The 22,742-nt window shown below is 46.2% G+C and overlaps 1 protein-coding gene across 2 annotated transcripts in view; it reads left to right on the top strand.

Annotated features, from left to right (window-relative positions):
- Positions 1-22,742, top strand: part of EXOC6 (exocyst complex component 6) — a 1,398,320-nt gene that overhangs the window by 448,000 nt on the left and 927,578 nt on the right. For both annotated transcript variants that reach the window (XM_069239815.1, XM_069239814.1), the window contains exons 10-11: positions 82-128; positions 258-378. In XM_069239815.1, coding sequence (XP_069095916.1) covers positions 82-128; positions 258-378 — 168 coding nt within the window. The remainder of the gene's footprint in view (positions 1-81; positions 129-257; positions 379-22,742) is intronic.

Here is a 22,742-nt window from a genome sequence, read left to right on the forward strand (position 1 = left end):
CATTTTATTTGAGTACAGCAGATTTCCATTCACTATGTTGCACTGGTTCTAATTTGTTTTTTGTTTCTTTATTTTATTGAGCATGAAACGGTTGAAGGCTACCGGCGATATTTCAGTCAAGTAGCAGGGTGAGTTTATAGAGTTTTGTAGAGCTGATGCTCACTATTTAATATTTTATTATAGTAGGACAGATGTACTCACGTTGCTTTTTTAGCTGTGGTTAGATGCAGGTCAGACCTGTCTGTGTTCTGTTGTAGATTCTTCGTTGTAGAAGATCACATCTTGCATGTCACCCAAGGGTTGGTAACCAAGGCCTATACCGATGAACTCTGGAACATGGCCCTCTCCAAGCTAGTCGCTGTCCTTCGAACCCATTCGGTAAGTAGTCCCTTCTCTTGTTAATCCCACTGAGGCCCCTGGCTTCAGTGAAAGAAACGTTCTGTTTTAGAGCTAGACTGGTGTCTAATTGAAAAGTGACACCTCCATCGTTGTGCTTTTGTGTAATTAAAAGGTGCTGAGATTTGAGGGACGTCCCGCCAAGCTTTTGTTTTTCCCGTTAGGATCAGGCTGTGATTCACAGCCGAGGGCTATTTGCATAATCCTCCACTGATTTACAAGTGACTGGGCTCTCCAAAGTGCCCTTAGTCCGGCAGTTTAGAATATGCAGCGTTAATCTTCTGTTATTATTGCAATCTGTCCTCATTAGTCTCAACTGACCTCTTCATTTGGTCAGATTGAATAATTCCACATTGAAAGCCCCACCAGGAAATAGTTCCTAGTTATCATTCCAAATACCCTGTTTCCAAAATAAACTTTGCCAGCTATGTCATTTCAGATGCCCCTTAAATGCCACAGTAAAACGAACGGACTGTAGTGTAGTCATGAAAGCTAGAGAGTGTCCACCGTCCGAGCTGGCCTCGTGCAGTACTGAAGACATCTGTTTCCAGTCGTCGGTTGTGCGTGTTGGACATTCAAGTGAAACTTAAATGACAATCATTCGCACAAATACTGCGGTGGTGCTTTTCGCACTTTCCGCGCCGTCTTCCCACTCCCAACAAGCAACACTGCTTTCTTCTTCCCAGCAGTGCATACAGTGACACGAAACTTTATATAACTCGCACACCTTCGCCTCTTCATAGTCAACACTACGCGTTTACTTAAAATAACGTGGACGCAGCAGCATTGTTTGTTTTAGTGCGGGCTTTAAAAATGCATATAAATTGAATATTTACACCGTGGATCAAGAAGACCGTCTCTTTGTTCAGAGAGCCCATTTTGGCGAGTTAAGAGCATGCTTTACAAGCTTCGCCATGGCGTAGTAGGACCATATTTACAGTCGACTTCTGCATGCAACGCTACGCTGGTCAAATGAGCAGTCACACAGAGAAGTGGGCACACTGCGTCGAAACTGTCGCACGTTTGAGAGACAGTGAAACCCGTTGGCCAGGCCTCCCTCATTCATTCATTCAATAAAAGACCTGTGCACAAGATACTTAGAAAAATGTTTGTAGGATAGGGTCTTGTATCCTCTCAAAGATTCTCGTCCATTCCACGACCTTAGTTTGGGAGCATTCCTTTGAAAAGTCTAGCTTCCCTATGTCAAGGATACAATTGCTTTGTAAATTAATTACATTTTAATTTGTGTATGCAGCTATTTTGTTGAATCAAATTAATTGTTCAGACCACCAAATGGAGGGTAGCAGGAAATCACCCGGGAAAAGATTAATTGAAGCTGCTTCCTCCTGTTTTGTTTGCTGACAAAAAAAAAACTGAGGAATTTAGGAACCAGAAGATCTAATTTTGAATCCTAACTTCACCACTAAACCATATTATGTGATCTTAGGTAAACACTTTACTACTTGTTCCTCAGATTCCTTTATCTCGAATTGGGAGCTACTAGCACAGTTCCTTGTGCAGTACACATTATTCAAAAGCATTCACTCAATCAGAAAGGCGTATAGGCCTGCTTCCCACTACTAGTTGTTATGTACTTGCTCGTCCTTAGATGAATTGAGTGTCTATCCTGGGACCTCTGAGGAACCACAGTGCTGTGCCAAGGGATTAGGAAAAGCTGAATAAATGCACAGTGCCATTGGAGAGAGATTCTGCAAATGCCAGCAATTACAATGGAGAGACCAAGAAACATTGCCTTGAAACACAATTTTGTTGTCATATGAGAAAAACATCTTAGGTCGTATTTATTGAAATGAATCGAAATCAGTTATCAATTAGTTTCCAATTTTACAAATCATAAAACAAGCAGTGGCAATTGCCAATGGGTCTGGCTTTAAAGGAATGTTCTATGGTAATGTGAAACGTTACAAGTAGATAGCATGGGAATGGATATGTATTTGTGTAGAAGCAAATAACAGTAGAATAATATTGATGTAGGTTAAAAGGTCAAGTGACAGTTGCATTGTAAAGACAGACCTTAACATCCATGTAGGTTAATGACTGCCCTCCTCCCATCAGTGCTGCCGCCAGAGAAAAACACCATAAATTATCTAGCTATTTAGGACACTTTGATAGCATTGCAATATCATGCAGGTGCCCCTAAAAGGTTAAGCTCGTGCAGCCTGATGAACAAATTGATCACAACTGTGTTGAGGGCAAGCACTTTTTTTGTGGAAGCACACAACGTCTGCCCAATCAAAAACATGTACTCCTGGACAATATGTGGGCACAGCTAAATCACATCTCTACTGATGCTCCCACAATTGTGTGACGAATGCTGAGCTGTAAAGCCAGACTACAAAAAGTGATTACAATTATTTACAGTGCAAAAATCATTCAAAATAGATTCAACCAGTGGTTCCCAACCTGTGGTCCGATGACCCCTGGGGGTCTGCAAAGCTGCCTCAGGGGGTCCCTGACTGCTTAGAAAATTAAATAATATTAACAGTTTAATAAAGTGTATACGCATAAAGTGGCTGAATGTATAATTGAACATTTTTAAAATGTACTGTAAATGTCAAGGAATTTGAAATTGGAGACTAAAAATTAAATTAGTATCCTTAGATTGATTCACGGGAGCAGTGCATCAAAGAGAATACAGTATGGACACTATGTGGCTTCACTCGAATGTAGGAAAGCTCTAACTTTCTTTTTAAAATTAAATTTGTGATTTTTTTGTAAATTTATGTTTGTTTTCAAATTAAATAAAATATGTTGGGTATGTGTTATGTATTTGTTTGATGAATACTCGTTTCTGTATTTTTGGGTATTTGCAGTTCAAATCATCAACAAAGTTTAGGCCTGGGCGCCCGGCTTCAAGTAATGACTCAGTGGTGGTGCCCCAGATTCCAATAATAATTAAGTGGGGGTGCCCTGGTTCCAGTAATGATAAAGTGGGGGTCCACAGAAGGCCTTTCCTTTCATGTCTGTTTGAGCATTTCTGCTGCCCGATCGTGAAACGATCGGGCAGCAGAAATGCCCACTAGACACCATGGATGTTTTGTTTATGTTTGTTTGTTTTTTGATTTATGCATAAGGAGAGCTGCCCCTTAGGCAAGGGCCGCTCTCCAGGGGGGCAATGTATTATTAGGCCTTTTCTGCCCCTTTGGGCTAGGATCAACCTATTTTAATTAGGCGGATCTGCCCCCAGGTGGGGCAGAAGCCACTAGACGCCAGGGAGGTTTTATTTTTTTTGTTACGTTAAGAATGAAGGGGAGCGACGCTTTGAGCAAGGATCGCTTCCCTAGGAGGGTACATTTTTATTAGCCCATTTCTGACCCCCCCCCCGGGGCAGACCGGCCTATTTTAATTAGGCCAATCTGCCCCCAGGGGGGGCAGACACCACTAGACACAAGGGATTTTTTTTTAACATCAGTTTTACGCAAGGTGAGTGACACCTTAGGAAAGGGTCGCTACCTTGGGGGGCAAATTTATTTTAGTCCACTTTTGCCCCTTTTGGGGGCAGATCGGCCTGTTTTAATTAGGCCGATATGCCCCACTAGGCACCAGGGATTTTTTTATTCATTTTATTTTTTACAGATGGGGAGCGACCCCTTAGGCAAGGGTCACTCCCCTAGGGGGCAAATTTATTTTAGGCCATTTCTGCCCCTCTTGAGGGCAGATTGGCCTATTTCTATTAGGCCGCTCTGCCCCCCGAAGGGGGGAAACAGAAACCACTTAGGCACCAGGAATTGATGTGTGTGTGTTTTGTTTAGGTGGCAGCCCCCTGGGCAATGGTTGCTCCCCATGGGGGCACGTTACTGTAGGCCATTCGGCATATTTTTGTAAGGCCCATCTGCTCCAAGGAGGGCAGAAAGCCCACCAGAAGAGACCAGGGAAGATTATTATAATTTTTTTTTAAAGGGTGGTGGTATAGCAATACCCCCATCCCAAATAAATGGGGACAAAGATGTTCTGCCCACCGGTAGACAGATGGGGCAATTACCCCAGATCCACGCCCCGGGGGGGGGGCAGAAAGCTTACTAGATGCTAGTGAATTTACAAAAAAAATTGTGGGGTGGTGGCTACCAACCAGTATGGGCATGATTATGCCCCCACCCCAACTCAAGGGGGTAACAGTCTTTCAGCTTTCTCCCCGGACACTAAAACATCTTATCCCATGGCAAGCAAAGAGACATTTGATTATTTTGGGTTTTGGTTTTACATTTAGGCCATGAGAGCTTGTCTAACTCTCAAAATCGTCCCAATTGGAATACTGAGGGCTGCACTTTTTGGACTTTGGGACACTGCCATGTAGAAAAATCTACGAGACCTAGACACATCTGAAAAATAAACATCTGGTTGAGACCAGGGTGGTGTGCTTCACATGCACCCCACACCATTTTCCTATCCACAATGCCCTACAAACCTCCAACTTTGCTTGAAATCAAAACTTTTTCCCCACATTTTTGTGATGCAACCTTCTGGAATCTGCAGGAATCCACAAAGTTCCTACTACCCAGCATTGTCGCAACTATGCCAATAAAAATTCTGCCCCACTTGTCAGCCTAAAAATGTTTTTTTTTCAAACTGCCCTTTTGGACCCGCTTTGGTTCCCCCTCAATTTCGACATGTTTTTGGCTCTTCCCTGTCACAGCACTTGGCCTACCTACACAAGTAAGATATCATTTTTATCGGGAGGTAGGAAATTTGTGGCGGTGCAGTGATCCTCAACAGAAATGTGGGGAAAATGTGATTTTTTTTTTCAAGGTAAATTTGAGGTTTGCTGTGGATTCTGGGTAAGAAAACACTGGGGGATCCACGCAAGTCACACCTCCCTAGATTCCCTCGCGTGTCTAGTTTGCAGAAATGTCTGGATTTGGTAGGTATCCCTAGATGGCTGCTGAGCCCAGGACCAAAAATGCAGGTGCCCCGCCGCAAAAGCAGGTAGTTTTGTATTTGATAATTTTGATGTGTCCACGCAGTGTTTTGGGACATTTCCTGTTGCGGGCACTAGGCCTACCCACACAAGTGAGGTACCATTTTTATCGGGACACCTGGGGGAATGCTGGGTATAAGGAAATTTGTGGCTTCCCTCAGATTCCAGAACTTTTCACTACCGAAATGTGAGGAAACTTTTTTTTTTTATGCCAAATTTTGAGGTTTACAAAGGATTCTGGGTAATAGAACCTGGTGAGAGCACCAAAAGCACCCCATCTTTGATTCCCCTAAGTGTCCAGCTTTAAAAAATGCACAGGTTTGGTAGGTTTCCCTAGGTGCTGCCTGAGCTAAATGCCAAAATCCACAGCTAGGCACCTTCCACAAAACAATTCAGATTTCAATGTAAAAATGTGATGTGTCCATGTTATGTTTACTGTTGCGAGCATTAGGCCTACCCATGCAAGTGAGGTACCATTTTTATCAGGGGACTTGGGGGAACACAGAATAGCGGAACACGTGTTTTTTCTCCTCGTTTTTCTCTACATTTTTTCCTTCCAAATGTAGGACTGTGTATAAAAAAGACGTCTATTTGAGAAATGCCCTGTAATTCACATGCTAGGATGGGGACACCAGAATTCAGACATGTATAAATAACCACTGCTTCTCAACACCTTATCCTGTGCCCATTTTGGAAATACAAAGCTTTCCTTGATACCTATTTTTCATTCTTTATATTTCACCAAATTAATTGCTGCATACCCGGTATACAATGAAAACCCATTGCAAGGTGCACTTCCTTTATTGGCTCTAAGTACCTAGAGTTCTTGATGAACCTACAAGCCCTCTATATCCCCGCAACCAGAAGAGTCCAGCAGATGTAACAGTATATTGCTTTAAAAAATCTGACATCGCAGGAAAAAGTTACTGAGTAAACGGTGGAGAAAAAATGGCTGTTTCTTTTCACCTGTTTCAATATTTTTTTATTTCAGCTGTTATTTTCTGTAGGAAAACCTTGTAGGATCTGCACAAATGACCCCTTGCTGAATTCAGAATTTTGTCTACTGTTTAGAAATGTTTAGCTGCTCTGGATCCAGCATTGGTTTCACACCCACTTCTGTCACTAACTGGAAGGAGGCTAAAAACACAAAAATAGTAAAAATGGCGTATGTCCCAGTAAAATGCCAAAATTGTGTTGAAAAATGTGTTTTTCTGATTTAAATCTTCCTGTTCCTGAAAGCTGGGAAAATGGTGATTTTAGCACCGCAAACCCTTTGTTGATGCGATTTTCAGGGAACAAACCTCTTCTGCAGCCCTTTTTCCCATTAAAAAATAAATGAAATTTTCCCTGTATTTTGGCTAATTTCTTTGCCTCCTCCAGAGGATCTCACAAACCCTGGCTAACCCTGGAGAAGTGTGGCTCAATGGGTGGAGAAGTGTGGCTCAATGGTTAGAGCGGCAGACCCTGAAGCAGAGATCTGGCTCAAGACCAGGGTTCAAGTCCCGCTTCGGCAGGTCTTGGGCTCAATTCCCCTTGACCAGATAATTCTCGCCTCGGTGCCTAATCTAATTCATGGGTCCCACTCTGCAACTCTGGGCAATAGCTTGCTTAATCTCCACAACGGCCCCAACAGTGCTTGGATGCCTGGCTTCACCCTGGGGGTGCTCAGGAGTGGGCGCCTCACAGGGAAAAGCCAGGAGGGGTTCCATAGCGGTATGAGTACAGCGCCTTGAGACCCTAACGGGTGAGTAGTGCGCTATACAAGTGCTAATTTACATTTACCTCTAGAATCCCCAGGATGTTGGAAAAAAAGACATACATTTGGCTTGGGTAGCTTATGTGGACAAAAAGTTATTAAGGCCTACCTGCGAACTGCCTCAAATAGCCAAAAAAAGGCCTGGCACCTTAGGGGGAATAGGCCTGGCAGCAAAGGGGTTAAACTGACTTGATCTGAGGCTTAAAACTGCTGCAAAAGTGACAACACTAATCCTAAAAGTGCATGAGGTGCAGTGATGCATGTCTGTGTACTTTTATGAGAGACAGAAACAGTACTCTATCGCCGAGGCCTCCCCAATTGACACTAGTCTAACCTCCCACAACATACCCACCTCACCTTGGACAGGCACAACATTTCACTCATTTTTTGGGTTAGGGATTGTGGACCCCTGGCTGTATTTTATTAAAACATAAACATTTTCCATCAAAAACACACAACATTTCACATAATTATACACAGTCACCCTTCATATTTACAGCTTAATTTGCATGTGTTGATGACTAGCCTTAACAGAGATGCTAATACATCAGATTTCCTCACCATATCTAAAATTGTTCCTGCGCATCCACAATTTAGGCCTTCAGGTCAGATTATGACTGGTTCCAGTTGTGTCTCATACTCCAGAGCCTCCCTTTCCCATCTAGTAGACCTGGGATGGGGTCCTCCTTAGAGCAGAAACTCACCTACCCGCATCCCCTCCCTGGGTGCAAAAGTGCAGGGGGCCTGCCTGTCCAACAGGATACTTACCTCGTGCACCCCCTACAAACATCCTTTTCTCCCAAGAGCCAGTGCTACCTTCATGCCCATCGCACCTGTGTGTGAGGTTGGCCAGAAAGACCATTTGCCAGAGATCACTCCCAACCCTCCGCACCCCTGCATCATCTATCCTACTCCCTGCCAGCACCCCTTGGAGGGCCCTGTGACACCACTGTTATGCCTTATATGGACCCGAACTGTCCCACCAATCATGACCCCCGCCACCACAGGCTAGCATAGTTCCCCTAATATATGACCTCCCACGATCAGTCACACTACTGTGGGCAATGAATCAACCAGACCAGTAGGTTTGCGCTGCCACAGGCTAGCATAGTTCCCCTAATATCTGGCCTCCCACGATCAGTCACACTACTGTGGGCGATGAATCAACCAGACTAGTAGGTTTGCGAAGAACATTTCTTTACCTATCTTTGACAAAGGGACTCCATCCTGTAGGCAAAAACGTTAATCTTTTATGCAGCCATGAGGTGTGGACAATAACCAGGGTGATCTGAACAACTTACCAACTTGATTATTTATTTGTTTTACTGAATCATTTAGAACCCTGACCGAGTTACCACCCCTCCACTGCAGTTTTGAGATGTTAGACTATGGAAGCACATCCTGAGGAAACTTCTTTGCCAGCCAACAATTTCAGAGATCAACAGTGCAAAAAGATCATTTTGACCAATGTGTTTCTAAATTGTTGCCACCGAGATGCACTGTGATGACCTCACGGGGCGTGTACACCCTGGGATACATTGTGTCCAGCGAAGCTCTCAATTGGGCCTGAAGTAGCACTCCTCGACCATAAAAGGACAGGTGATAACCTGCCTGTTGCGCCCTAGCTGCAAAACCCCCTGCAAGATGAAGCTCTTTAGCGCACCACATGTATGAATGGCCCAAAACCAGCACATCTGTGATTTCTGTCTCCTCTGCGTAGACAGAGGTCACCAAGAAACCAAGCAGCTGGCTTGAATTTCCAGGCCCACCACTAGTATCCACATAAAGGAAAAAAAAATGGGAGTGGGTAGCCTGGGATTAGGTGTAGTCGCTATAACATGGGCAATCTAAGGTAGCGCTTGTAGCAATCCGAGGACCACCTGCCAATTGTTTGCACTGCCAAGCCTGTGAGCCGCATTGCTTCTACTCCTGTGGCCGGACCAGTCCTAAAGGAGTGAGACCCAAACTTAGCAAAGTTATACCCTGCCACCCACAGGGCCCCATCAAGGATTCTGCAGAGCTGAAACTTGGTCAAAGGCGTCCCATCAGCATGGACCAGGAAGGTGGCCCGCTTACCCTGGAGCTGACAAGCTAGAAATGACTCAGCGGGCAACATACATTAACTCGGGCCCAGTGAAATAGGATCTGGTCGCCTCTACCAACCTTGTCTGCCTTGGAATGGGGGATATTAATTGCCAGGGACCCCTCCAGCCACTGAATATCCGCCAGCTGGAAACCCCCTCCAAAATCCGTCTTGTTTTTGGCCACTAACTCAGTCATCCCTGAGACCCCCATAGAAAGCACGTGTAAATGGCACCCTAAAGAGGCAGACCTCATCTGGTGATCTGCAGATGGCCCCCCAGGATCCCATGATTGCAGCTTGCTTTCCTGTGTCGATGGGGCCCCTATAGTCTGGCTCCCTCCAGGTGTTGCCAACCCCTCAAGGCCTCCTGCACCAAGAAGGATGTGGCCCTGTTCCCCTGCCCCATCTTTGCAAAAAAGGGTATTGCTGCGTTGTGGCGCCCGGCACAAGCCACCGACTGCCCTTAGCGACCCCAAGAATGCCAGGCTTGAAGTGGAAGTAAACCAATCCGCCACCCCCATGTGCCCCAAGAACTTGCAATATATGATAAATGGCCCCCTCTTAGACACACCTAGTCCTGGGTGCTAAGCTGGCTGCCACGAGGTCCGGAAAGCTTGGGCACCAAGCTTGCCATAGATGGTCTGGGAAAGTTGTAGGGGACTCTGCTTCTCCTGACTGATGGAGCCTGAAAGTCTGCATCTTGAAACGAAATAATACATCAGCAGCGTTGTTTAACACACCAGGGATATGTTTGGCTTTAAACAGCACATTGAACTTCAAACACTGCAATGCAGTCTCCTCCTATAACCTCAAAATCATTTTGCATTTTGCTGCCTGCCAATTGATACATTCTATTACTGTCATATTGTCAGACCAGAAGATGGCTGACTGGTTGCAGAACTTCTCCGGCAAAATAGGCAGTGCTACCAGAATTGGAAACAGCTCAAGGAAACCAATGTCATCAACCAGCCCAGACTTCACCTTCTCAGGGTCCACCGCTGCGCGCACCATGAACCACCTAGGATAGAACCAAAGCCCTTGCTGTCCACCGCATCGATGATGAACCCTATCTACTCATTGGTACTAGGCTGGCTAGGCCACACCACTGCCCCATTAAAATCCAGCAGGAATGTCTCCCAGATCCTCATATCCTGCCTGACCTCACCTGGTGTGATGGTGCTTCTCCTTTCGGACAGACATGGCTTGGGCTAGGGACCTGGAAAAGGTGTGACTCACGGGGATGATCCGCAGGGCGAAATTCAGCTGCCCAACCAAGGCTTGTAACTGTTGTAATGTGACCTTCCTAGCCCCCAGACATGCCTGCAATTCTTGGGAAAGGGTGTTAACCTTCTCCAAGGAGAGCCTTGAAACCCCTGCAACAGAATCTATCTCTATACCAAGAAATTAAATTGATGATGTTGATGTATAGGGATTTATAGAGCTTGCGGCTACTCAGAGTGTCCCAGCACTATGCGAACCAGTAAGAAAGAGAAGAGACAGAGCTACTGAACAAACAGCCAGATTTTATGCTTTTTCTGAACCAGCTTTCTTTTGTATCCTGTGATTGTAGTCGCAGGCCCCATTGTCTTGCCCTGAGCCAGTGGCACCCCATATTCTCCCAACAACACACAGAAGGACTGCAAGGCCTCAGTGCAATCCTCTGTTCCAGGTTGGCTTAAAAAGACAGTAATTGAGGTAGTGCAATACCCACTGATGGCTTGACCGCCGCCTGAAGACCCTTTCAAGGAAGGTTGTGAATTTCTGAAAGTAGGAGCAAGATATGGAGCAGCCCATGGTCATGCACTTATCAAAATAAAGTGCACCCTCAAATTGGAAAACCAGCAGATGAAAATTCTGTGGATGTACAGGAAGCAAGCGGAAGGCAGACTGAGGTGCTCATTCCGAAGACCGCCATTGGACCGCCGCAGTAGTGGTGGTCCGATCCGCCACATTCCGACCTCGGGCGAAACGTGGCGGGAATACTGCCGATTATGAGTTCCATTCCGCCAGCCTTTACATGGCGGTTCACACCTCTGTGGAAAAGCTGGCAGAATGGGGGTGCCAGGGGACCCCCTGCACAGCCAGTCGCGTCACTGCCCGAATTACGGGCAGTGAAATGCGCGACGGGTGCTGCTGCACCGCCACATTGGTGCTATTATGTTAAGGCCCTCTTCACCGCAGGGCCGGCGGCGGGAACACTGTTTCCGTCCACCGGCCCTGTGGTGAATTCAGAATATGACAGGCGGTGTCCTCACAGCACCAGCGGTCAGGTGGTGGATTGAGTCCGCCGCCCACCAAACTCGGAATGAGGGCCTTAATGTCAGATTTTGAGAAGGTCCCAGTTTTTTTAGTATCTGAATCGCTTTGTCTAAGGAAGCATATTTGACCAAGCATAAAGCAGAGTCAATAGCCTTGTTCACTGACTGACCTCTGGGAGCCGATAGGTTGTGTGTCAGTCTAAACTCAACAGGCTCCTTTTTGGCGACCACCCCCGGGGGAGCAAACAAAACCCTCAAGCGGAATCGTGTCAAAGGGGCCTACCACCCTTCCCCGACTCATCTCCTTAAGGATCTTCGCCCTGGCCACTCCAGAATTGGACCTCAGTGACTGTTGGTTTCTATAATAAGGGACGCCCACGTACCCCTCCGCTGGGATCCTGAAACCTTCCTTAAAACCCTCATACAATGTCTGAGCTGCCAGATGATTAATGTACATATTAAGCAATGGAACAATTGCCATCTAATTAACCGGTGAAGGAGCCCTGTCAAATTTGGGGTGATCATTCCTGATTTCTGGCACCTTTTTCTTTGGACTTCCTAAAGCACTTGGACTCTGGGTGTGAGACCAAGCCATAGAATGAGAAACAGTGCTTGAATTTACATGTCCCTGCATGCCGGATACAGGCCAACCTGTTGAATTCCCACCAGGCACCTTTGTTCATCCTTCTCCCTCGGGCTTGCAGCAGACCTTGAGCAAAAGGGCTGACCACCGGTAGCGTCAGCATGGCGAGGTTTCATATACTGCAGCCATGTGATGACATCTGTTTGATCCAAGGCTGATAAGGGCCTAGTGGCCTTAATCCTCCTGAACTACTCATCATATTCCTTCCATGCTGAACCCCCAAACTCATCTGTAGCACACAATTCTATTCTGATAGCGCTTGAGTTGGCAGCCCAAATTAATACAACACTCAGCCAGAATATGTAAAATAATAGAAGTTGGAAAGAGCACAGATATCTGTTGAAGTTCGAACCGATAATTTCTCTAAGACCAAGTGATGTATTCTTCTTCTCTTCTTTTCTCTCACTTCACCATGGCACACCGAGCACGGGGTACATTAAGGTGTAGTCTTTACTCACGCTACATAATAGAATTCACATTATTAATAACTATCTAATGTCCTTTTCAAACCTTGTTCTTATTATAATATATTATTTACAGCCTTGAAAAAGCCCCAGGTGAACTCACCACTAGGGGACAAAACACTTGTCGGCTGTCCAGTTACAAACTTACAAGACTGTGTTTATAAAGGACAACCAAAACTCAGAAGTTATTAATAAATATATCTGGATACATCATTTTGACTCAGAGTATCAATTTCATTCCACAACCAAATCATAAATTTTAATCATCACATCCAAGTGGGTTTTCAACTTCTATTACTTTATGTACTTTGCTTTTTGGGGCAAACTGGTCCACAGCCTCTTGCTGACAAACCCACAATGAAGTAAATAAATGGGCATTCAAAGGAAGAGAGAAGTGGGCCAACAGTAAACTTGCTTAGCCAGAGTAGCCTGGTAAATTGAGAAGCCTCTCACCCAGTTCACCATTGTTTGCTCTAATTTCTTTACCATATACACATAGAGTATGGGGACTCTAGTGAACAAACCAACCAGGCCTGTTCACTTTTTTCCGTGATCTAATTAAAGATGGGGTATGGTTGTGATGACCTTGTTTTGGGAATCTATTGGGGAATTCCTCCTTACAGAATAGGTGGTCTCCCAAACATTATAGTGTCCTGCTTCATCATTTGACCACCTGATAATATCAATGTAATATTTGCAGTAAAAAAATGTACGAAAAAACTCTGCATGGCAAGGGCGCAAGTTATAGTTACCTTAGGGCATGAGTTAGTTACTTGAGAACTATATCAGGAGAATTTCTATGGTTTTCATTCTATTTTCTAACTATAACGTCCCTGTAACCTTTGTTTTTTTCAGTGAATATATATACACACACACACACCCTTACAAGACTGTGTTAACATAACATTATATATGGCAAGACCTTCACCCTGCGGACCACTGCCCTCTGCTGCTGAGCAGGCAGCGGATCACTTTCTGTGCTGCCATGCAGAATCCAATAAACTACTTCAATTACTTAAGACTTTAGAGGTGCATGTGAAAGGAGAGCATACCTTTCACTTCTGATTCACAGGTTGACTTGACCTTTGTCCCAAAAACCAGGACATTTATTTAAAATTAGCAAAAGCATCAGGAAACCAGGAAAGTCCTCTGAAAATCGGGACGGTCTGTGGAAATCCGGGACATTTGCTCACCCTACCATGGGGCCCTCAGGCAGGAGATGGCTGTGCGGCTCAAGGTGCTCTACAGAGTGCAGAGTGGAGCACACTGGTGGAGGACCTGTGGACCTGAAGAGAAAAAAGACAAAAGGGGGAAGAGCAACAAAGAAAATCCCTTTAAAAAAAAAAGAAAATCCTTAGTTGGTGTGAGGGGGAGTGAGCGGCATCTTCGCGAGGTGGCGAGCGGGAGATAGAGACCCGCTGGTGGCCTAGCAGTCCCTTTTATGGATGGGGCCTGGCAGGCATCAAAGGCACTTGACACAGAAGCTATCTAAGTGCTCCCTGGTGATGCAACCTCGCCAGCACCCAATCACCGCCTGCCTTACTGTGGGGTGGCAGTGCATAGCGCTGCCAACCCCCAGCTTTGGTCCTGGCGAGGACCCCCATTTATGTGCCTGGAAAGAGGGGCAGACGTGCATGAAAGCTGCTAAGGTGGTGATTGAGCAGCATGAATTCCCCCCTTTTTTTCCCCAAAATAATGCATTCACCCCTACTGAGTTGGTTAGTCTTGGAGTATGAAAGCATGACACAAAATGTGGAGGGCATACAAATATGCAGCAGCTTTAGCCCACCTTTTCTGTCAGGGTTGGACTTAGGTACGAATGCAGTTATCCTAAAAGCCCAATAGAATTCGAAACAGAATGCTCCCATAGGCAGGCCAGCCTCATAAAGAGGAGAACAGTCGGAAAGGAGCTGTCCCACAAGTCTATCAAGTTTGTCAATGTCAGCAGTCCCTTGTCATCTAACCTACTGCCATGCAGGTTTCCCGAACCTTCAATGGCTTCATATGAGTAAAAAAATCAGATGCACTTGATGTGCTGGCTAGAGGAGCAACTACTGTGATATGCCTGTGTATGTAAGCTGAAGACCTCCCATCACTTCATGGATACTTCAGAAAATGAACCCAGGGGAGGTATTCAGAAAATGAACCCTGGAACCCAACCCAAACAGTTCCTCCCCCTTTTGCCCCTCCCCTTGAAAATACAGTAGTGCCTAAATGTTTCTTCATGCATGTTTTTGATCCTAGGGGCTAAGCCGGCAGAAGGGACCTCAAGTTTGACTATTCATCAAGTTTTCAGAGATTGGTGGGGAGTAAGGTGGCTTCCACAACTGTTTCCTCATTGGATCACTTGTAATTCTGTATCTTGAAAGACAAAGTGTCAGTTATATTCTTAAGTGCACTTGGCACATGTTTTGCCCTAAAAGGATGTTTTGTTTCAGACATAAAGCACTAACTGTTTCAACAGTCTTAGGACCATCTTACTGTTAGCATGGTACTGGGTAATTAACACTACCATAAGCATGCTGTCTGACCCAAATACCACTCACTCGTCACAGAAATATAATCGTACATGCCATAAGGCATGACCTGTTCGACACTTTAAATATGTTGATCTTACCATTTGGCATTCACATCCCCATGTCTTTCTCAATGCCCAGGGATACTAATGTATTAGTTGGCCCTATTATTGCATGTAAGGGGTCAATCCAGACCATACTCTGTAGATTTCCTTTAGCCCTAATACATGCACAGGTTTGCCAGCTTACCGTTCAGAGCAGGGAAAATTGACATTTAATGTTCCACAATTCTCTACTGGACGTACACAAACTAAGATCAGTAGTGGAATTTAACAGTAATATACCTATTCAAGAAACAAGATTTTAAAGAAGGTAGTATCACTTGACCCTTTCTCCTACCCGTACACACACAAGAAATCTAAAGCATTATATTATACAACATTATTTGAAGCCAATCTAATGCAAACATACGTTAAAAAATGATAACACCTTTTAAAACAAACGTAGCAATTATAAATGAACAAACACAGACAACACACTGCATTAAATAAATTACCTTTTAAATAGATCCTGGCTAAGGGTGATTAGTACTGAAATATTTATCATTGTAAGGGATGCACAGTATACGTGGCATTCTGGAACACAGTGAAGGGAAACTGACCAGAACTGTTTGCAAGGCATAGTTATATTTTTGAGAAGCCAGGATGTTCCCAGCCTGTAGCTTTGATAGAAAGACAACCCCTTCTCTAAGAGTCTAAACAATCCTTTTTCCCCTGGAGAGGGCAGAAAAACGTTGATTTTACCTTGATTCTCAAATCCTTTGTGTAAAAATATGCTGGTCATTTGTGATGTAACCATAGAGAAAATGCATGAGAAGAATTTCACTATTTTACACATACTGTCTCTCTATACCGATAATAGAGAACTATCTAACATGAGTGTTTGAATACTAAAAGCACTCTATCAGAACTTATGATGAACATAAAACATGTTGTCATGCAAAACCAATAATGATAAATGAAAAGAAGTAACACTTCTAAATGGGAAACATCTGTAACGTCCTTAGGATATAAAAGAATGTCCACTACTACAGATAAAACTGACCATGAACAGGTTCTCTCATCAGAATCACATAGTCCTAAAATGAAGCAGTTGTCGAAGTATTGAAAGTATTGTCAGTATTTGTCTCCTACTTGAAATCCCACTCAAGGAAAATAGTAACCTGCTGAAAACATGAATGACACTGCAAATCCCATAGACATACATTTGTTGAAGCAGAAGGACCCCTCAAAATGCCAACTTTTCACCTCACCAGATTCAGTAGCAACAGTCTAAAGCTAGATTCAATATCTGCTTTGGCCAGGAGATTCTCATTCTGTTAGAATCTAAGCATGTCCGTTTCCTGCCCCAAGGAGGCAACAGTTGTCTTGGTTAGTTGATTTATTCATGGAGCTTTCCCTGGTTGCAAACAAAATATGAATTAAGGGAAGGGGTGGCCTGCAAGCCGAAGATTGCAGATACGTGAACCTGTTGCTTTGCACTGGCCCATTATCTATCCTGCGCCATCCGCTGCCTGGGGTTGACCCTGGCAACACCATTGGCAGAATAATGGTGGTGGCCCCTCTGGTGCCACATTTCGGGACAGAGAGTGCTCTTTATTGTATGGTTGGGGCTGTCCTGGAACGACATCCTATCTGCCCCAGCCCCCAAGATGGTGACTAGGGCGTGAATAAGCTGACTGCTGTGATCCAGCGGTCCTACATTGGAAGGGCGGTGCGGCCCCTGTGTGCACCGGACAGTGAGGCTTGTACATCAACACCTGTGGAGCTACTGGTTGTTGCGGCACAGTGCAGCTTTGTGTCAGTGGATGGTGTGTACTGCTCCAGCTGGCTAGCTCTACCTCCTGAAGAACAGAATAGCTCAAGGCCTACATCAGGGTCAAGTGCCGGAGAGCGTGTCCGGGGAGTGATGAGGGACTGGCTGACTTCCTCTTTCCCTTGTCTTGGCGGCAATTAAGGGAACCGACTGGAGGCTTCTTGAATACTGTGAGTAACCTGGGATGGGGACCAGGGCCTGAAGATGCTGACCCAGCTGGCCTGTACTGAGCTGGCTGTGTGGTCCCCATGAGCACCAAAGTATTCCACATGAACATCGTCCCCTGTGGTGTTCCAAACCAAGGCTTTACAGCACTGCTCAGTGCTTTGAGTGGTGGGGTTGCCCCGGTTGCTAAACTCTGCATTTTGATGAGCAGAGCACCTCGGGGCCTGGCGCTTAAGGTGAAAGATGCAGAATTACTGGGTGACCGGCTGGCTGACTGGCTGGCTTTCCTCTGATGTTGGTGGCGACTGGGTGGACTGGTTGGGAGCTGCCTGGAGGTAAATAGAAGATTGCTGCCCCTGTAGTCGACTGTACTGCAGTGCGTAAGGGACTGTGATTGCTTGCCTGCATTTGGAAAAGCGCACTGCTCACAGTGCAGTAGTCTGAGCTCGGGAACCCCCCTGAGTGGAAGAACTGAGAAGCATCTGGGAACGCTGTTGGTTCACATGTCTGTGCTGCATCGGCCCCAGGAACTGTGGGTCGTGGATAGCCCCATGGCTTCTCCTGGGATTCAGCTCTGAGGTGAGGTATGGCTGCTGAGACCCTGTAGGAAGCTGGCCTGGTTTGTAGTGGGTACCTTTGGTACTTACACCTTATACCAGGTCCAGTTATCACTTATTAGTGAAACGTAGTAGTGTTCTTGCAGCTTAGGCTGATAGAGGTAGCTATAGCAGAGCAGCTTAGGCTGAACTATGAGACATGCAAAGCTCCTGCAATACCACTTATAGTACTTATACACAAGTAAAGACAATGCTCAGTGTTAGCAAAAATAAAGGTATTTAATTGGGTGACACAGTACCGAAAATATCTTAGAGACAATACTCCTTCTGGAAGTATTATACACAATATATACACTAGACACCAAAATGAGACAAGTAAATAGTCATAGAACAATGCAAACAATAGGAAATGCTATAGATTACAATGGGAGAAAATAGGTCTAGGGGCAGCACAAGCCATATACTAAGAAAGTGGAATGCGAATCACGAATTCCCCCCTAGACAAGTGTAGTGTGTGCAGAATCGCTGGGAGAGTAAGAATAAAGTAAAGGTAAGTAAATTACCCCACCCCAGAGCCCAGAAAAGCAGGAGTAAAGTACTGCAAGTTTCCTTAGGAAACACTACACATCATGATTGGGATTTTGCAACAACCAACCAAGTCTGCAAAGAACAACTGCTGGATTCCTGGACCTGGAGACCTGCAAAGGAAGGGGACCAAGTCCAGAAGTCGAAAGAAGTTCCAGGAAGGACAGGAGCCCTTGCCAACCCAGAAGAGGGTGCAAAAAAAGAGTCCACGGTTGGTCGAAGACTGCAGAAATGCACCCTAGGAAGATGCCAGAGGGTTCCTGCGTGATGCAATGGATGTCCCACAACGTGAAGATCGTTGCAGATGTGATTTTGTGTTGGAAGTCACCAACAAGCCTTGGCTACGACAAAAGTGCGTTTTGCGTCAAAATGACGCTGGATGGACCCAAGAGGGACCTGGGGGCCGCAACTCTATGTGAGGAGCAAGAGAGGGCTTTCAGCACTTACGAGAGCCCTCAGGATTCCAGCCAGCACCCCTGGAGGTTCCAGGACACGGTGACAAAGGAGGTGCAAAACATGGATGCAGCACAACAAAGGAAAGTCCCACGCCGCCGGAGAAGAACTCAATGAGTTGAGCGTCACAGGATGGAGTGCTGGGGTCCTGGGCCAGGCTTTGCACGAGGTGAAGCCGCAGTGCACAGGGGTACTGTCTCTCTCTAGGAAGGCAAGGTCTTAAATCCTCCAAATTGCGTCAGCAGGACCTCAGGACAGTCTATGTTGATGATGTCCACCCTCTCTGTCCTTAGGAGCATGCTCGTTGCTGTGAGAGGAGTCCAAGGATACCGGTCATCGTCTTGGAAGGTGCCTGCTGGAGCAGGGGAGTGACTCCGTCACCCCAGGAAAGATTTCTCCGGTCCTTCTGGTGCAGGATGAAGACAGGGAGTCCTCAGAGCGTGCACACCGTGGAAACTTTTGCAGTTGGAGACTTGGAGCTTAGGTTGCTGAAGAAAAGTATCTCTTGTTGATACTTTGTTGCAGCTACAACAGTTCTTGGAGCAGGCTGCGGTTGATCAGAGGTCAGAGGATGAGGAAGTTGTTGCAGAGGATTCCTGAAGGAAACTTGCAAGCATAATCTGAATAGAATCCACAGGAGAGACCCTAAATAGCCCTGAGAGGGGGATTGGCTACCTTATCAGGTATGGACCTATCAGGAGGGGTCTCTGACGTCACCTGCTGGCACTGGCCACTCAGAGCCCTCCAGAGTGCCCCACACCTTGCAAAGCAAGATGGCTGAACTATGGGACACTCTGGAGGAGCTCTGGGCACCACCCCTAGGGTGGTGATGGACAGGGGAGTGGTCACTCCCCCTTCCTTTGTCCAGTTTCCCGCCAGAGCAGGGGACAAGGGGTCCCTGAACCGGTGAAGACTGGCTTATGCAAGGAGGGCACCATCTGTGCCCTTCAAAGCATTTCTAGAGGCTGGGGGAGGCTACCTCTCCCCAGCCTGTAACACCTATTTCTAAAGGGAGAGGGTGTAACACCCTACTCGCAGAGGAAATGCTTTGTTCTGCCTTGGAGGGCAGAACCCTGTCCATGAGGTGGCAGCAGCTGTAGCTGCGGTGCAAGCCTCAGAGAGCTTGTTTGGCAGTACTTGGGGTCCATGTTGGAGCCCCGAGAAATGAACAGAATTGGCTCCCCAATACCAGATTTGGAATAGGGGGACAATTCCATGATCTTAGACATGTTACATGACCATATTCAGAATTACCATTGTGAAGCTACATATATGACCTATATGTAGTGCACGCGTGTAATGGTGTCCCTGCACTCACAAAGTCTGGGGTAATGGCCCTCAACTATGTGGGGGCACCTTTGCTAGTGCAAGGGTGCCCTCACACTTAGTAACTTTGCACCTAACCTTCAGCAAGTGAAGGTTAGACATATAGTTGACTTATAAGTTACTTAAGTGCAGTGAAAATGGCTGTGAAATAACGTGCGTTATTTCACGCAGGCTGCAATGGCAGGCCTGTGTAAGGGTTTGACTGAGCTCCCTATGGGTGGCAAAAGAAATGCTGCAGCCCATATGGATCTCCAGGAACCCCAGTGCCCTGGGTACCTAGGTACCATATACTAGGGAGTTATAGGGGGGGTCCAGTGTGCCAATTGAAATTGGTAAATGAAATCACTAGCCTACAGTGACAAATTTAAAAGCAGAGAGAGCACAAGCACTGAGGTTCTGATTAGCAGAGCCTCAGTGACACAGTTAAGCACTACACAGACGCACACATTAGGCTATAAACTATGAGCACGAGCACTGGGGTCCTGACTAGCAGGAGCCCAGTGAGACAGGCAAAAACATACTGACATACAGGTAAAATGGGGGTAAAATGCCAAGGAAAATGGTACTTTCCTACATTGCTCCGTGAGGACTTTGCAGACTTGGCCGTGTCCCCTGCTGGGACGTCAACCCCCTCCACGCAGTGTGTGAGTGCCCAGCTTTAGCCTGCGCTTCAGGAAATTGACTCCCCTGCTTTAAAGGATGAGATGCAGGAATCGGCTGGCCCACTTATGATCTGGTTTGAGGCGTGCTCCGTCGACTGGGGTGTTCCAGGAAGTTCTTTTGGCACTGTCTGCTCACGGGGGTACCTCAGAAGAAGTTGGGGGTACTGGATTTCACCCTTGGACTCATCTTACGAAGTGATTGTTTCTCATCAGGTGCTGCACAATTCTAATGGGGCCTAGGGGCTTTGTGTTTGTTTCACTCCTTGAAGAAAGGACCTTTTCCACATTGCCAAGTTTGCCTTGGACGCGCCGGGAGTTGGTGGGCCTGAGCCCTGCTGGAGGCCTGAATTTATCATCCCTATGGGTAATCCAAGGGCTAAATCGATGGGTGCACAGCCTGCCTCAGTAGAATCTTCCCTACTCCCACTTGTGGAGACTGATGGGCCTGAACCCTTTGCAAGCTCTATACATCTCCACCTGGACTACATACATGCGCCATAGCTGAAACCAAAAGCGCTCGCCAGCAAGACATTACTGAGGTGTCAGTGGGTTTGGGCCATCTGCAGACAGAGCGGTGCAATTTGTCTGACTGGGTTAAGGAAATAGAGACCTCAGTGAGTGAACTGCAGCCATAACACCAGACACTGACTACAAGGGGGATCTGACAGACAGGTTGTGCATCCTGGAACACTGAGCGGAAGACGTGGAGGGGCGTAACTACCGGAACAACATCTGGGTTGTGGGACTCCCTGAAGGTACGGAGGGAGGCAACATAGTGATCTATGTTGATGGTTGGCTCCAGACTGAGGTTGCCCGAATCATCGTACCCCCTTCTTCACGCTGGAGCACACTCACAAAGTACCAGCTCACCTGTTGGTGCCTGGTCGCCAACCCAGTTGTGGCTAGACTGCTCCACTATAAAGACAGAGATATACTTCAAAAGGCGCGTGTGGGAGGGACCTTTCATAGTGGACAGTAATAAAGTGTCAGTGTTCTCAGACTTTACTGCTGGTGTACAAGCCAATCGTGCATGCTTTTTGGAAGTAAAGAAGCCCATCCGCGATAAGGCCTTGCAATACTCTCTGATGTTTGTAGGAAAGTGTTTTTTTCTGATATAATTACCCAAGTGTCAGTGCTCTTTCCCCTCTAATTGACTTGGTAAGTGATTCTTTCACCCACCATTAACATAATTAACATACTGGGGTCCCTCTGTAAGTCCCTGGTAAATGGTACTTAGGTACCTAAGCCATTGGTACCCAGAGGTCTCCCATGGGCCGCACCATGTATTATGCTGCCTATAGGAGGCCATGCAAACTATGTCTGCAGGCCTGGCATTGCAGCTTGCATGAAATGGTACATGCGCTTTTCACTTTGGATACAAGGCTTGCCTTATATTGCGTTCACTGCACTTTGACACTGTAAGTCACTCCTATGGTAGGCCCTTCAGCCCAAGGGCAGAGTGCATGCTTCTGAGTGTGAGGGTACCCCTGCACGAGCAGTCGTACCCCTACAAACCTTATACTCCATTCTATAGGATTTGTAAGTGAAGGGAAGTCATCTTAAGGTATGTAATAGACACTGGTCAACACGAGGTGTCAGACTATGCTGCCTATAGGAGGCCATGCAAACTATGTCTGCAGGCCTGGCATTGCAGCTTGCATGAAATGGTACATGCGCCTTTCACTTTAGATACAAGGCTTGCCTTATATTGCGTTCACTGCACTTTGACACTGTAAATCACTCCTATGGTAGGCCCTTCAGCCCAAGGGCAGAGTGCATGGTTCTGAGTGTGAGGGTACCCCTGCACGAGCAGTAGTACCACTACAAACCTTATACTCCATTCTATGGGCTTTGTAAGTGCAGGGAAGTCATCTTAAGGTATGTAATAGACACTGGTCAACACAAGATGTCCGACTATGCTGCCTATAGGAGCCTATGCAAACTATGTCCGCAGGCCTGGCATTGCAGCTTGCATGAAATGGTACATGCGCCTTTCACTTTAGATACAAGGCTTGCCTTATATATCGTTCACTGCACTTTGACACTGTAAATCACTCCTATGGTAGG

Source organism: Pleurodeles waltl, chromosome 6 (assembly GCF_031143425.1).
Source record: "Pleurodeles waltl isolate 20211129_DDA chromosome 6, aPleWal1.hap1.20221129, whole genome shotgun sequence".
NCBI classification, from domain to species: Eukaryota; Metazoa; Chordata; class Amphibia; order Caudata; family Salamandridae; genus Pleurodeles; species Pleurodeles waltl.